Raw genomic sequence first — 12,717 nt, forward strand, 5'->3', positions numbered from 1 at the left:
GATAGCATTACAGCGGAACCCCCTTTTTTCACAGTTGCAGCATCAGCTGCACCACTAATCGGAAAGCTGACAATTTTATTTTTAGTGTGCTATCAGTATCGCTCTGCTCCTTATTGTTTGCTCAAGGAATGCAATGTGACTCCCAGATATAGCCTTTGTGACCTTTTTTCCAGTGCCTAAAGCTTTCTATTGAATGTGTATATAAGCTGTGTAGAACAAAAGAACTGGTGAATTAGAGCTGGAAGAAAATAAAGCGTATGACCCTCAGTATGTGTTTGAGTCTTATTTCCTCAGATAGATAAAAATTATTTCTAAGTCCTGCTACTTTGAGGAATTCTCTTTGCAATCCTGGAGCAGTCCTGAGAGCTGGTCTCTTAGGCTACAACAATATTATTTTATATTCAAAAGTGAAAGGGTGAAATCCAATGTGAAGATCCATAGTTTCAAAATGCCTATTCTAACTATATAGATGTTTATTGAAATGTAATATTCTACAATGAAACTTTTTTCTTAATTTTTAAAAAGATTTTGATAATAAATAAATAGATAGAAGATAGAGATAGATAGATATGTAGATAGATAGATAGATAGATAGATAGATAGATAGATAGATAGATATAGATAGATAGGAAATATTTCAAATACATACATCAGTTTGTAAATGTCTGGAGACTCTCACAAGATATTTTCAAAGTCAATATTTCTCTATAAATGTCAAAGCATAAACCCCTTCAGGAAAGGCTAAGGCAATGCTTTCACTTTGCAGACCTGGCTCTTTTGGTATCCCAACTATATTATGTAAGAAAGGATGGGTCTGGTGATACCTAGACTTCTCAGTTAACTCCACCATTCATTATCAGTGTCTGTCCTGCTTAAAATGATTTTTTAAATTCTTTAATCCCTTTTCTTATCCACTATCTTATGTGGTGGGCGGCAATAGAGTATTATTTTGCCCATGTTCTTTTCTATCTATGAATGCACAAAGGCAAATTCACTTAAAAAATAGAATTAGCTTTTAGTTTCACTTTATTCAGATTGATAAACATATAGAAACATAATCCATAGTAAATAGAATATGATACAATAGGAAAAATAATCAATGCAATGGAAACCCATAAAGAAAACTCTCAGTAAGTCTTAGGCAATCCAAAGCTGTTTCCAGGCAGATAGAACAAACTAGAGGTAACAGGATAAGTAAGGCTAATAAAATGCATTCAGAAAGAGGGAAATTTGTGAATCAAAAATTAAAAAGTGTACTAGATACAAGATGTGAGAGATATTATTTACTAGATACACTTTTCATTCAACAAAGAAAATCATTTCATTGGAACAAGAGACAAGAAAGATGATGAAAACACTTATTGCTCTTGCAGAAGACTTGAGTCCAGTTCAGTGAAACCAGATGGAAGTTTACAATCTTCAGTAATTCTAGTCCTGCACATCTAATGCCCTCTTCTGTTCTCTGTTGACTCCTTCATGCCCATGGTGCACATATATAGCATGAATCTTAAAAGTTCTTATTAATAAAATCAAACTTGAGGCCAGTTATTGGGGTGTATACTGGAAGATCAGAGAGACAGAATGAGCCACAGCTAACCTCACCTGGCCAACTTCTCAGCTGGTCCTATTTTCTCAGACTGGAAGCTTCTGTGTCCTCATCCCAATGGCTCTATGCTGAACTGCTGTTCGAAAGACTGAAGCTTAACCAGCTAAAACCTTAACCAGCCAAATACTTCTAGTTTCTGGTCCTCACACCTTATATACCTTTCTGCTTTCTACCACCACTCCCTGGAATTAAAGGCTCGCTTTCTGGGCTTAAAGGCATGTGTCACCAGGCCTTGCTGTTTCCAATGTGGCCTTGAACTCACAGAGATCCAGAGGGATTTCTACCTCTGGAATGCTAGGATTAAAGGTGTGAGTGCCACCATTTTCTAGTCTTTGTATCTAGTGACTGTTCTGTCTTTGACTCCAGATAAGTTTATTAGGGTGCACAATATTTGGGGGAACACAATACCACCATATTCATAGATTCATAGAAGTACAGACACATACACATAAAACATTTTTAATGAAATGATAAATCAGATAAAAAACAACAAATAATATTTTGCAATATGTATTCACATGTTATGTATATATATATATATATATATATATATATATATATATATATATATATGTAAATATATGTACAAATGAATTGTTAAGGAAAAATCCAGCAGGTTAATATTGGTTTCAGATGGATAAATGGATGATCTTTCTGAAGTGTAAGTCAAGGATTTAACGATGATTATGCTAAATTTCAAAATGTCAACATATGTAAGAAGTTTAGAAAAATTAAACAACTACAAAATATTTACAGGGTATCTTTAAAATGTTTAAACTGTGGTTTCATAACATTTGATTTAGTATTTTTTTTACTTTTAAAGTGCTCTTCTTTTACTGTTTTAGTATCTTAAAGATTGTCATTTTAGCTCTTTTATCAAAAGAATCATAATTAAACATCATATTCCATGAAAAACATTCTCATAACTTAGCTTACTCTCCGACTCTGCCAATCTTTCCTTGAAGTTTAAATTCTCCATTTCAGTCATCATTTCCAAATTCTCCTGACTCAAAAATATGTCTTCTATTCCAGAAAAAAAAAGATAAAACTCAACTTGACAAATTAAGAGAGCTCCTTGCTGAAAGATGTTTAATTCATAGCATTTGTGTATATGAATGGACAAACTTAATTTACTATGGAAGCTTTCATTTCTGACTTGTAAAGTGGACATCCTCTAGTGGAAGACAGAATACCATGAATAGAAACACATTGTAACCATGTTTCTAAAGGTCATGTCAGGTGAGTCCCTCCACTTTCTTGCCAAAATTCTAACCTAGGATTGTGAGATGTGGTCATTACCAGGCATTGATCTTTTTGAAATAGGAAGAAAAAAATGAAAGTGATCATATCATATTTTTAAATACACAAATTTCTCTGATAAAGTTTTTAAAGTACATGTGAAAAAATGAGAAATTAACCATGCCAATGGTAAATAATGGAATTCAATATCTTTAAGAAGCAGAAATATATTATTGAAAGGGCATACAAATTTTTTCACTCTATTACCAAAAAAAAGAGAGTAGGATAATGGTGACACAAAATGGAACTAAGGAAACTGACCTTCCAAGTCTTATAACTACATGACAAAGGACACTCTTTCAGATCAACACTTTCTCTTACTCATTGTCTTTATTAAGGCAACTTTAACATCTTTGTTCCTCAAGCTGTATATTAAGGGATTCAGCAGAGGAACTGTATTGGTATAAAAGACAGAAGAAATTTTACCTTCATCCATTGACATGGCAGAGGATGGTTTGAGGTACATAAATGCACCCGATCCAAAGAACAGAGAAACAGCAATTATGTGGGAACTGCAGGTGTTGAAGGCCTTGAACCTGCCCTCAGTAGATCTGATATGGAAAATACTAGATAGGATGAAACCATAAGAAATAAAGATGGTGATGCTGGGCACAATGATATTGATGCCCACAACAACAAAAACCTCCAGCTCATTGATGTAAGTGCTGGTGCAGGAGAGCTGGAGCAAAGGAAGAATATCACACAAGTAATGGTTGATGGTGTTGGCATCACAGAAGGTCAGTCTCAGCATGCATCCTGTGTGAGCCAGAGCACCAGAAAATGCCATCATATATGAGCCAAACATAAGGATCAAACATAATTTAGGAGACATGACAGTGTTATACAAGAGTGGATTGCAAATGGCCACATAGCGATCATAGGCCATTGAGGTCAACACATAACACTCAGAAATGCAGAAAAAACTGAAAAAGAAAAGCTGAGTCATGCACCCTCTATAGGAAATAATGTTCTTCTCTGATATAAAGCTCATCAACATTTTGGGTGAGAACACAGAAGAATAACAGAGGTCAACAAAGGACAAGTTAAAGAGGAAAAAGTACATTGGGGTGTGAAGGTGAGAATTCAGTCCAATCAAGATGATCAAACCCAGATTTCCTAACACAGTGATCACATACATCACTAGAAACACAATGAAGAGTGGGCACTGGAGATTAGGCTCCTCTGTTAATCCGACCAGGATGAATTCAGTCACTGAAGAACTGTTTTCAGGACCCATTCTTCTTTAAAGTAATCTATGTGCACAGCAAAGAGGAATCATGTTAGAGGAAAATGCAGTCATTCCCACAACAACTTTTCACAGAACATAGAGTTCACCAACAGAATGTATTCCTTTAGTTGTGATGTTTCTCTTATCTAAATTATTTTCATACACATGCACACACGCATAATATTATTTCATACTTGCTTTGATCATATCCACCCTCCCTCCCCCAACTATTCACAGGTCCAGCCTACCTCATTACCTAGACTATTTTATATATTTTTATTCATCAGGCTGATTTCTATTTTCCATATATTCTTGTAACTGTGGCCTTTCAATAGGGGGATGGCTGACTTACCAGGGGCTACTCTTAGAGAAGACTGACTCCCCCTCTCTCAGCATCTTACATTTGCCAGTAGATCTTAGATAAGTTTGCAGCTTCTTACCAAGCTCCTCTTTCTGTGCTAGTTTTGGTCTGGATTGGACTTTTACAGATCTTGTGCATGCTTTTACAACTACAGTAAGTTTGTATGTGTAGATGCCATTCTGTGTCCAGAAAACACCTTTTCCTTATATTCATCCATTCTCTGGCTCTTATACTTTTTCTGCGCTCAGTTATCAACAAAATAAATAACAGAGTACAATATAAAGCCCATCTCACTGATAACTACCAATACTTTTCTCTGAAAATGTGACTCCTGGAACCAAAGGATAAGAAAGGAGAGAGCTGAATCAAGAGAGAATCATCATCCTCATTGGTTTTCCTTGTCTTGAATTTTCTTCTCATTGATGATATTGGAATTATATACCTTGAAAACATGTGTGGGCCTCCAACACAGGTTAGACTTCGATGAATTAAGATCAGTACATTGTTCTGAAAATATCAGGTATGGCTTAGTTACCCTCATGTCAGAGAAAAAGCTATGAATGTAGAGTAATGAGGTTCTGTTCAAGGAGAAGGAACTACTTAATTCTTTGGCCTTCCCTAAGGTCTCCAATGTCTCTTCACAGTCTCCATACTCCACTTTGAATGGATTATTATATCACTTTCACTTGAGTGTCAATACTGCACACTATGGAAAATAGTGACTTGTATCGTAGATCTCTGGAATTTAGTCTCAAAGATGACAACAATGTAAATTGAATTCTGAAGTTCACAGTTATTCCATAAAAATGTGGTGTTTTGTCATTCTTTACTTACTTGTATGATCCTTGGAAGAGCAATTACATCACACATACATTTCTCGTATGTATCTAGTCAGTATCTCCAAACTAAAAATCATAATTTACAACCATCTCAAGCAGCAGACCAAAATTTCTATCATATTTACCTTCCATAAGTGTGAGTTTTAACATGCAATTAATATTATTATGCACTCAGTTATAAACAGGGTAGTTGATGACTCAAACTTCTCAGGAGAGTAATTTTTATGCGTAATAGGAGAAAAGTGGTTTACAACTACACCTAGGACATTAATCTGTCATTATATTCCTTAGGGGCTTGATTTTTACTCAAGTTTTTCTTCCCTTTAGGGATTGGAAATTTTTCAGGGAAAATGAAAAATAAATTATTTCTAATTAATCAAGATGATTAAACAAGAAGTGCAGAATTCTACTTCATTAGCACAACAACTGAGCCACAGTTATGAACTCACTCAATCTGTGGGGAATCTGTGAGGAATCTGAAAATTAGGCATTAGGTCCCTACATCGTGACCTGTCATGAAACAAGCCACACTGGATCTGGTAGGGAAAATCAAGCTACTCTCTTACCATGCACTGTTCTTGACAAAGCAACATAGAATAAGAATGAAAACGTACTCCAGGGAAATGAATGTAATACACACACACACACACACACACACACACACACATCCAACACCACATTGTGTTCATGGGTTATCTGTAAGATTATTTTCTATCTAGCATGTCTCACAGGTCTTTCAGTACCACACGGTATATACTCTAATCCCAAATGCCAGTGAGAAAGTGATGGTGGCTGAGACTGGCAGTCTGCATAGCTAATATAGGGGTAGAGTTCAAATCTCTCCTACTGGTTTCTCCCTGTAGAAGAAAGGTTCACGGTACTTCCAATGCACTAAATCATCTTTGCGTTATGTTCAGATGTTTGGCTGCTATCTAGAATGCTAGGCTATGGTGGAGTATTGATAGTAATTAAGATTCAGTAGCCTTGTTTTCAGTTCCAGTAAGAATAGATATGTGAATGTAGACTGGTGATCATTACAACTCCTACCCAATGTATGTCAAAGACATGAAATATCAAAACTCCTAGCCACACTACCCCCCAAGTATGTCCCCAGGGTAGAAAGAAGTATGTGATATGCTGTAATGCAATTTATTTGTACACTGCTGTTCAGTTGATTTCAGTCTCTGTTTTATCAGAGCACTGACTGTGTCTGTCATATTCTGAACACCTGGTAGCCACCAGGGACAAAACAGAACAAGAGTGAATGTTATATTCAAGCCTATCAAAAATAGTTAATAACAATATTTTTCAAACTCTTCCCAAAAGTGGAAGAGAAGTGAAAACATCAAAATTAATAACATAAGCCCAGTGTTACTAAAGTCAAACAAAGAGTCATCCCATGGACATCTTTTAAGTGTCTGTTTGTCTGTTTGTTTGCGTATCTCAGCTAAGCACATATAGGCTAATTTGGACATTGCTGTTTAAAAATATTGTTTCCCAACCTATGAATGAGGATGTGTTTCCTTATATTTATGCCTTATTAATTTCTTTGATGAAAGTTTGGTAGAATTTGTTATTAAAAATGTTCTACTTTCTGTTGGGATGCATTGGTATACATGCTTATTTTCTTAATTTCCACTTTGTATTAATCATTGTTAGTATATGAAAATGCAATTGACATTTAAATGTTAATATTTATAATTTATTTAATGTTTGTATTCATTATAGGATTTTTGTTTAGTTCATTAGAACTTTGGACACAGAGGGCCACATCCTCTGTAAAGAGAAACCATTATTCTTCAAGGGATATAATTTAATAGCACTTGTTAGTTTTTCATGCTCAATGATTCTATCTAGAACTTTCAGTGATATATTGAATGAAAAATTTCAAAAGGGTTGTCACTGTATTGTTTATCCCAGAGTCAACATTGAATGAGCTCTTGTCCTTGATCCTTATGTTACATAATTTTCTCATTCTATCTTAAGATTTTTGTTATTTTGAGAATTACCACATTGTTTTATAGCACATTTCACTAATCACATTTAAAGATGATTTAGATCAATTAATGATTTATTGTTAAACCTTGTCACATCTCATGCTGTACTCAGTCAAATAAATGTGAACTCCACTCCTAGTCTACACTAATAAGACTAAGAACCAATTATTCTCTCTCATTTTTAGTGTGTATCTACATTATGTTTGATCTATGTGCTTGTTTCATGTGTGTTTGTAGGGTATATACCTGGTGTGTGTGTGTGTGTGTGTGTGTGTGTGTGTGTGTGTGTGTGTGTGTGCACGCTTGCACATGAGCACACAAACCTGTGTTTATACACAGGTGCATACACACATTCAAATATGTATGCATGCATCCTATGAAGTTGAATTAGAACTGCAACACCTCATTTGGATTCTGTAATTATATTATATATAGCTATGATAATTGAGTAATCCTTTCCTAAATACCAACCCTAGGTGATATAGCCCAGTTATTAGGAAAGCTGTGGAGGCTACAGTGAAAGTAATGGCTACTACAGGAAGATGGAGCCTGAGTAGGGATTGGGAGTACTTTGCTGGGGTATGTACAAAGCCTGAGCTTGGGGGTAAGCAAGGGTGGTCACAGAAGCAATGGCCAACAGGAAAAGTTGTAGGTGGTTTTCCTGACCCAACGGGCAGGTCATAGTGCCAGTTCAAGCACATCCAGTTCCAGCTTTCTTAACTGGATTTTAGAGAAACCCTGGAAGCCTCTGAAGATTATGCAGCCTACCTACATCACTCACACACTGGTCTACAATAATAATTGACATCTGTATTTGCCAGTAAAGTTCATGACTCCTTGAATAAATAGCTATCTGGACCTGAGAAAGGCCTGCCAATTTCCTCCTCTGGAAATAAAAGAAACAAACACATTCAAAGATAAAAACTTAATGTGTTGGCAATGATCCTCAGTAGTGCAGCACTTGCCTAGTCAGTCACGTGAATCCCTAAGTTCTATATCTAGCACTGTTAAATAATAACAGTGATAACAATAACACATACTTGATGGGATGGGAAGATGGCTAAGTGGTTACGGGCTCTTTCTGTTCCCATAAAGGACATGCATTTGTCCCAATTCCCATTCAGGTAACACAATCATCTATTACTCCTTCTCTATGGAATCTAGAGTTCTCTTCCAGACTCCATTGGCACTTACACACACACACACACACACACACACACACACACACACACACACACACAATTAAAAGTAAACCTTTAAAAATAAAAAGTACTTGAAGTTCATTAAGGAAAGACTTCATTGAGAGAGGAGCACAAGTTAACTGATGAAATGATAAAATACAGACTGAAAATGAGATATGAAGTCAATGTTTGGACCTGGTATACAGATCTGCATAGAACACATAATTACGTTTCCTGTTGCATTTTTTTATTCTATTCTATTAGATTATTTGTAGTAAGGTGAAACTAATATACTTGTTTATTTATTTTTTCCTTAAAATGTTATTGTTCACATAACTGACATTCTAACTAAAATTTTATAACATTTTACTGTGAGATTTGTCATTAATATGATTGTATAAGGAATACACAGTAGCACTTTTCCATAAAATAAACAATTTATAATGGTTACGTGTTATTATAAACAGAGTATTTCCAACATGCCTGATCCTTTCATGTACTACTTTTTTATGCATCCTACTGATGATCAAACTGAGGAATTCACACATGTTAAGTAATTAATTTACCACTAAGCTTTAATAGAGCTTGCCTCATCTCTCCCTCTCTCTACCCTCTCTATCAATTTTGACTTTGAGACATGTTCTTGCTAAGTTGCTCTAGTGGGCCTAGTACTGATCTATAGTCTAGGAATGACTCAATTTTATCATCATTTTGTCGCAGCTCCCTGGATAGCTGGGAAAACCAGTCAGCCTCACCAGCCAGTGGCTATGTATTCTTTCCTGATAGAAACTTAATCCATTTATACCCTATCCATGTGATTGTGTTGAAGTAATTTTCTGGGATTTACTTTATAGATCCAGAAATTAAGTGAGTCTTCAGTATCTCCATTCTTCCAAGGAAATGGCTAAGAAAAGCTGGAAAGGTATCAAATTGGTCCTGGAATGGTATCTGCCATGTCTGGAACTATCATGGTACACCTCACTGCACTGAAGTAAGAAGGAAGAGGAAGAGGTGAACCCAGTCAATTCTGCCAGACATTTGGACCACTGATGTTATTAACAAGGACCATTAATGAAAGACAAAGTCAGAAAATTCATTTTTAGAGTAACACTAAGTTAACAAAAAGTAAAAAAAATAAATAAAAGTCCACCCAAGACCAGTAGTTCTTTTCCTGACCAGTATTTCCAAATTAAAACCAAAATAGGAACAAATAGTAGGTCAGTGTGAATGGAAAAGTAAAATTCATGGATTTAGAAATGCCCAATACCTGAAATAGACAACACATCTCTTACAAAGCTAAGCACCTAAACACTGAGTTTAAGACTGGAAATGACAAAATGGCAAATTTTAATTCAAGTTATTTTTAAAGCTGCTATGCATTTTTAATGCTTAAAATTAGGGATTTTAAAAATTGTTATCATCTTGTCAATTTAAAAAATATATCCAACTCTATTATTTTAAAAGGACAATTTCTTAATTTGTTCACCAAAGTTCAACCTTAAGAAAAAATCTTCAACTGCTAGCTGTACCTTGATCATTCTGCAACTTAAATTCCATATGGTATTACATGAAAGCCAACACATTCAGGATTTGTCTTCAGGCTCCCTGTGAGTTTTACCTTGCTGTTTAGTAACTTGAGCCTTTCTCCTGTCAAGAGAAATATGGTCCTTACAATATTTCTAGGAATTTTCATAAAATATTAGAGCCATAGGGAGAGCCATTTTCCTGACTTTCCCAGACTAAAATTTATCTTCCTACCTAGAGTGTCCAGGGCCACTTGCTCTCTTGGGCTGTCTTCATGCTGTTTTATTTCCTACAAATGCAGCCAATATCCATCTCCCAGTGTAAGAACCACCATTACCCAGAGCTCTGCTGTTGTGCAGGCATTGGGGAGAGTTAGCGTTATATGGCACTCAAAATCAGGAGAAAGATTGTTTTTCAAATCCTCCTTCAAAATTTTCTGCAATCACAGGTTCTCAATGCCTAGCCCCCTTCATTCCTTTTTTAAGACCTATTGTTTTTTTTTGGGGGGAGGGGTTGTTTGTTTGTTCTCTCATCTATCTTGTTCTGTATTACAGAACAAAGAAAATACTCAGATACTTTTATTTATAATATTATGGATGAACTCAATTCACTACTCCAAAATATTATGTCTGCTCCTACAAAAACAACAATCCTCAACAAAATGAAAACTCTAACCATAGAGAAAAAATGTACATATCACGCAGAAACAAACCATAATCAAATTCAAAAATGGAACTATTGCCACATAGTTGTAATTCCTCCAGTAAAAAATAATAACATAAATTTAGACTACATGTTGGTACTAACAGTTAACTTGAAATCAGGAAAAAATAGGAAACTTTACACTTTAATCTATTGGATTATCAGTAAATCAATGGCCTCTCTGAGCATCAGTATCCATTATACACAGTAAGTGAGTGCTGGCAACCAGTACAAGCAGGAAACACAGGGTGCAGGTGTAAACTGTGTTGTGTCTTACAGTTTGTATTGGACGCTGGTGGTTTAAGAAGTTCTTTACATTACAAAGGGGGATCTACAGAAAGGAGGCAAGGCTTACATTCCTTCCCAAAGACACATTATGAACAAACATGAAAAACCCACAACCTCTGACAAAAGATCAGACTTACGTTACTCAGTTAAATTAAAAACAAATTCAAATTTTAAAATCATTCAGATTTCCTTTATTAGGATATGAAAGAAATAAGAGTTGCATTAATCAAGGTACAATGTATTTATACTCCAAGGAATCATGTGCTAAATTTTAAACATTAAATTTAAAAACAGAATAATGCCTAGGGAAAATGGGTTAAATACCATCCCATAAAGCATTTTAAGTATCTATTAAGTATCCACTCAAAATTTCCATCTGCTCAGAGTTTTTCTCAGGGCCATTTTTACATCTTTGTTCCTCAAACTGTATATTAAGGGATTCATCATGGGAACCACATTGGTATAAAAGACAGAAGAGGTTTTTCCTTGATCCATAGATGAAGAAGAAGATGGCTTGAGATACATGAATGCACCTGATCCAAAGAACAGAGAAACAGCAATTATGTGGGAACTGCAGGTGCTGAAGGCCTTGGACCTGCCTTCAGCAGAGTTTATATGGCAGATGCTGGAGATAATGAAACCATAAGAGATAAAGATGGTGATGCTGGGCACAATGATGTTGATGCCCACCACAATGAAAACCACAAGCTCATTGACATAGGTGCTGGTGCAGGAGAGCTGCATCACAGGGAGGATGTCACAGAAGTAGTGATTGATGGTGTTTGCATCACAGAAGGTCAGTCTCAGCATGCATCCTGTGTGGGCCATGGCACCAGAAAATGCCATTGCATATGTGCCAAGCATAAGGTTCAAACACAATTTAGGGGACATGGCAACAGTGTACAAGAGTGGATTACATATGGCCACATAGCGATCATAGGCCATTGATGTCAGGACATAACATTCAGAAATGACAAAGAAACAAAAGAAATAGAGCTGGGTCAAACATCCCATATAAGAAATGACATTCTTAGTTAATATAAAGTTCATCAGCATTTTGGGCGTGAACACAGAAGAATAGCAGAAGTCTATGAAGGACAAATTAAAGAGGAAAAAGTACATTGGGGTGTGAATTTAGTACAATTAAAATTATTAAACATAAATTTCCCAATGCAGTAACAATATACATTGCTAAAAACACAAAGAACAGGGGTATTTGGAGATCAGGGTGATCTGTTAATCCTACCAGAATGAATTCGGTCACCAAAGAGACATTTGCGGAGGTCATGTTTCTCTAAGAATCTGCAGACACAGGAAAAATTATCTCATTAGAAAATGATCTCCTCTTCCTATCATAGTTCCTTGATGTGTGTGTTTGGAATCTATGAGACAAGACTGCCTGAATACATAAATTGTATGGAGCATAGCCAAATTATCTTACATAGGAAAAGATGGTGCTGAAAAATGTAAATGTAATTTCTAGAAAAAAATGATAAATGGGAAGAGATGAGAAGAGATGAAAAGAGAAACATTCTCTCTCATGTAATATATTCTTTCACTAGAGTACTCCACACATAAATAAATCTGGAGGACAAGGTCCTGGCCAATTAATGCTAACCATAGATACAGATTTATCTCTTGTACAGCTAGGAATCAGACTAAGAGGTTTTTTTTCTACTCTAAGTCACAGAT

At 35.6% G+C, this 12,717-nt stretch overlaps 2 protein-coding genes across 3 annotated transcripts; both read right to left on the reverse strand.

Moving 5' to 3' along the window:
* Positions 1-3,209: 3,209 nt before the first annotated feature.
* LOC114687781 (olfactory receptor 8B3-like) lies at positions 3,210-5,035 on the reverse strand. 2 transcript variants are annotated; one of them, XM_028862414.1, is made up of 2 exons: positions 5,022-5,035; positions 3,210-4,146 (listed from the first exon to the last, which is right to left on the reverse strand). In XM_028862414.1, exons 1-2 carry the CDS (start codon positions 5,033-5,035, stop codon positions 3,210-3,212), a joined length of 951 nt encoding a protein of 316 aa, XP_028718247.1. The 2 variants fall into 2 exon arrangements, with proteins under 2 accessions (XP_028718247.1, XP_028718248.1); XM_028862415.1 differs by lacking the exon at positions 5,022-5,035 and having other exon boundaries at positions 3,210-4,151.
* Positions 5,036-11,388: 6,353 nt separating this feature from the next.
* Positions 11,389-12,313, reverse strand: LOC114687785 (olfactory receptor 8B3-like). The gene is given in 2 exon segments (XM_028862419.1): positions 11,389-12,157; positions 12,159-12,313. Coding segments are annotated over 2 exon segments (924 nt in total).
* Between the last annotated feature and the right edge of the window lie 404 nt (positions 12,314-12,717).

This window comes from Peromyscus leucopus, chromosome 7, assembly GCF_004664715.2.
Source record: "Peromyscus leucopus breed LL Stock chromosome 7, UCI_PerLeu_2.1, whole genome shotgun sequence".
In the NCBI taxonomy this organism is placed as follows: domain Eukaryota; kingdom Metazoa; phylum Chordata; class Mammalia; order Rodentia; family Cricetidae; genus Peromyscus; species Peromyscus leucopus.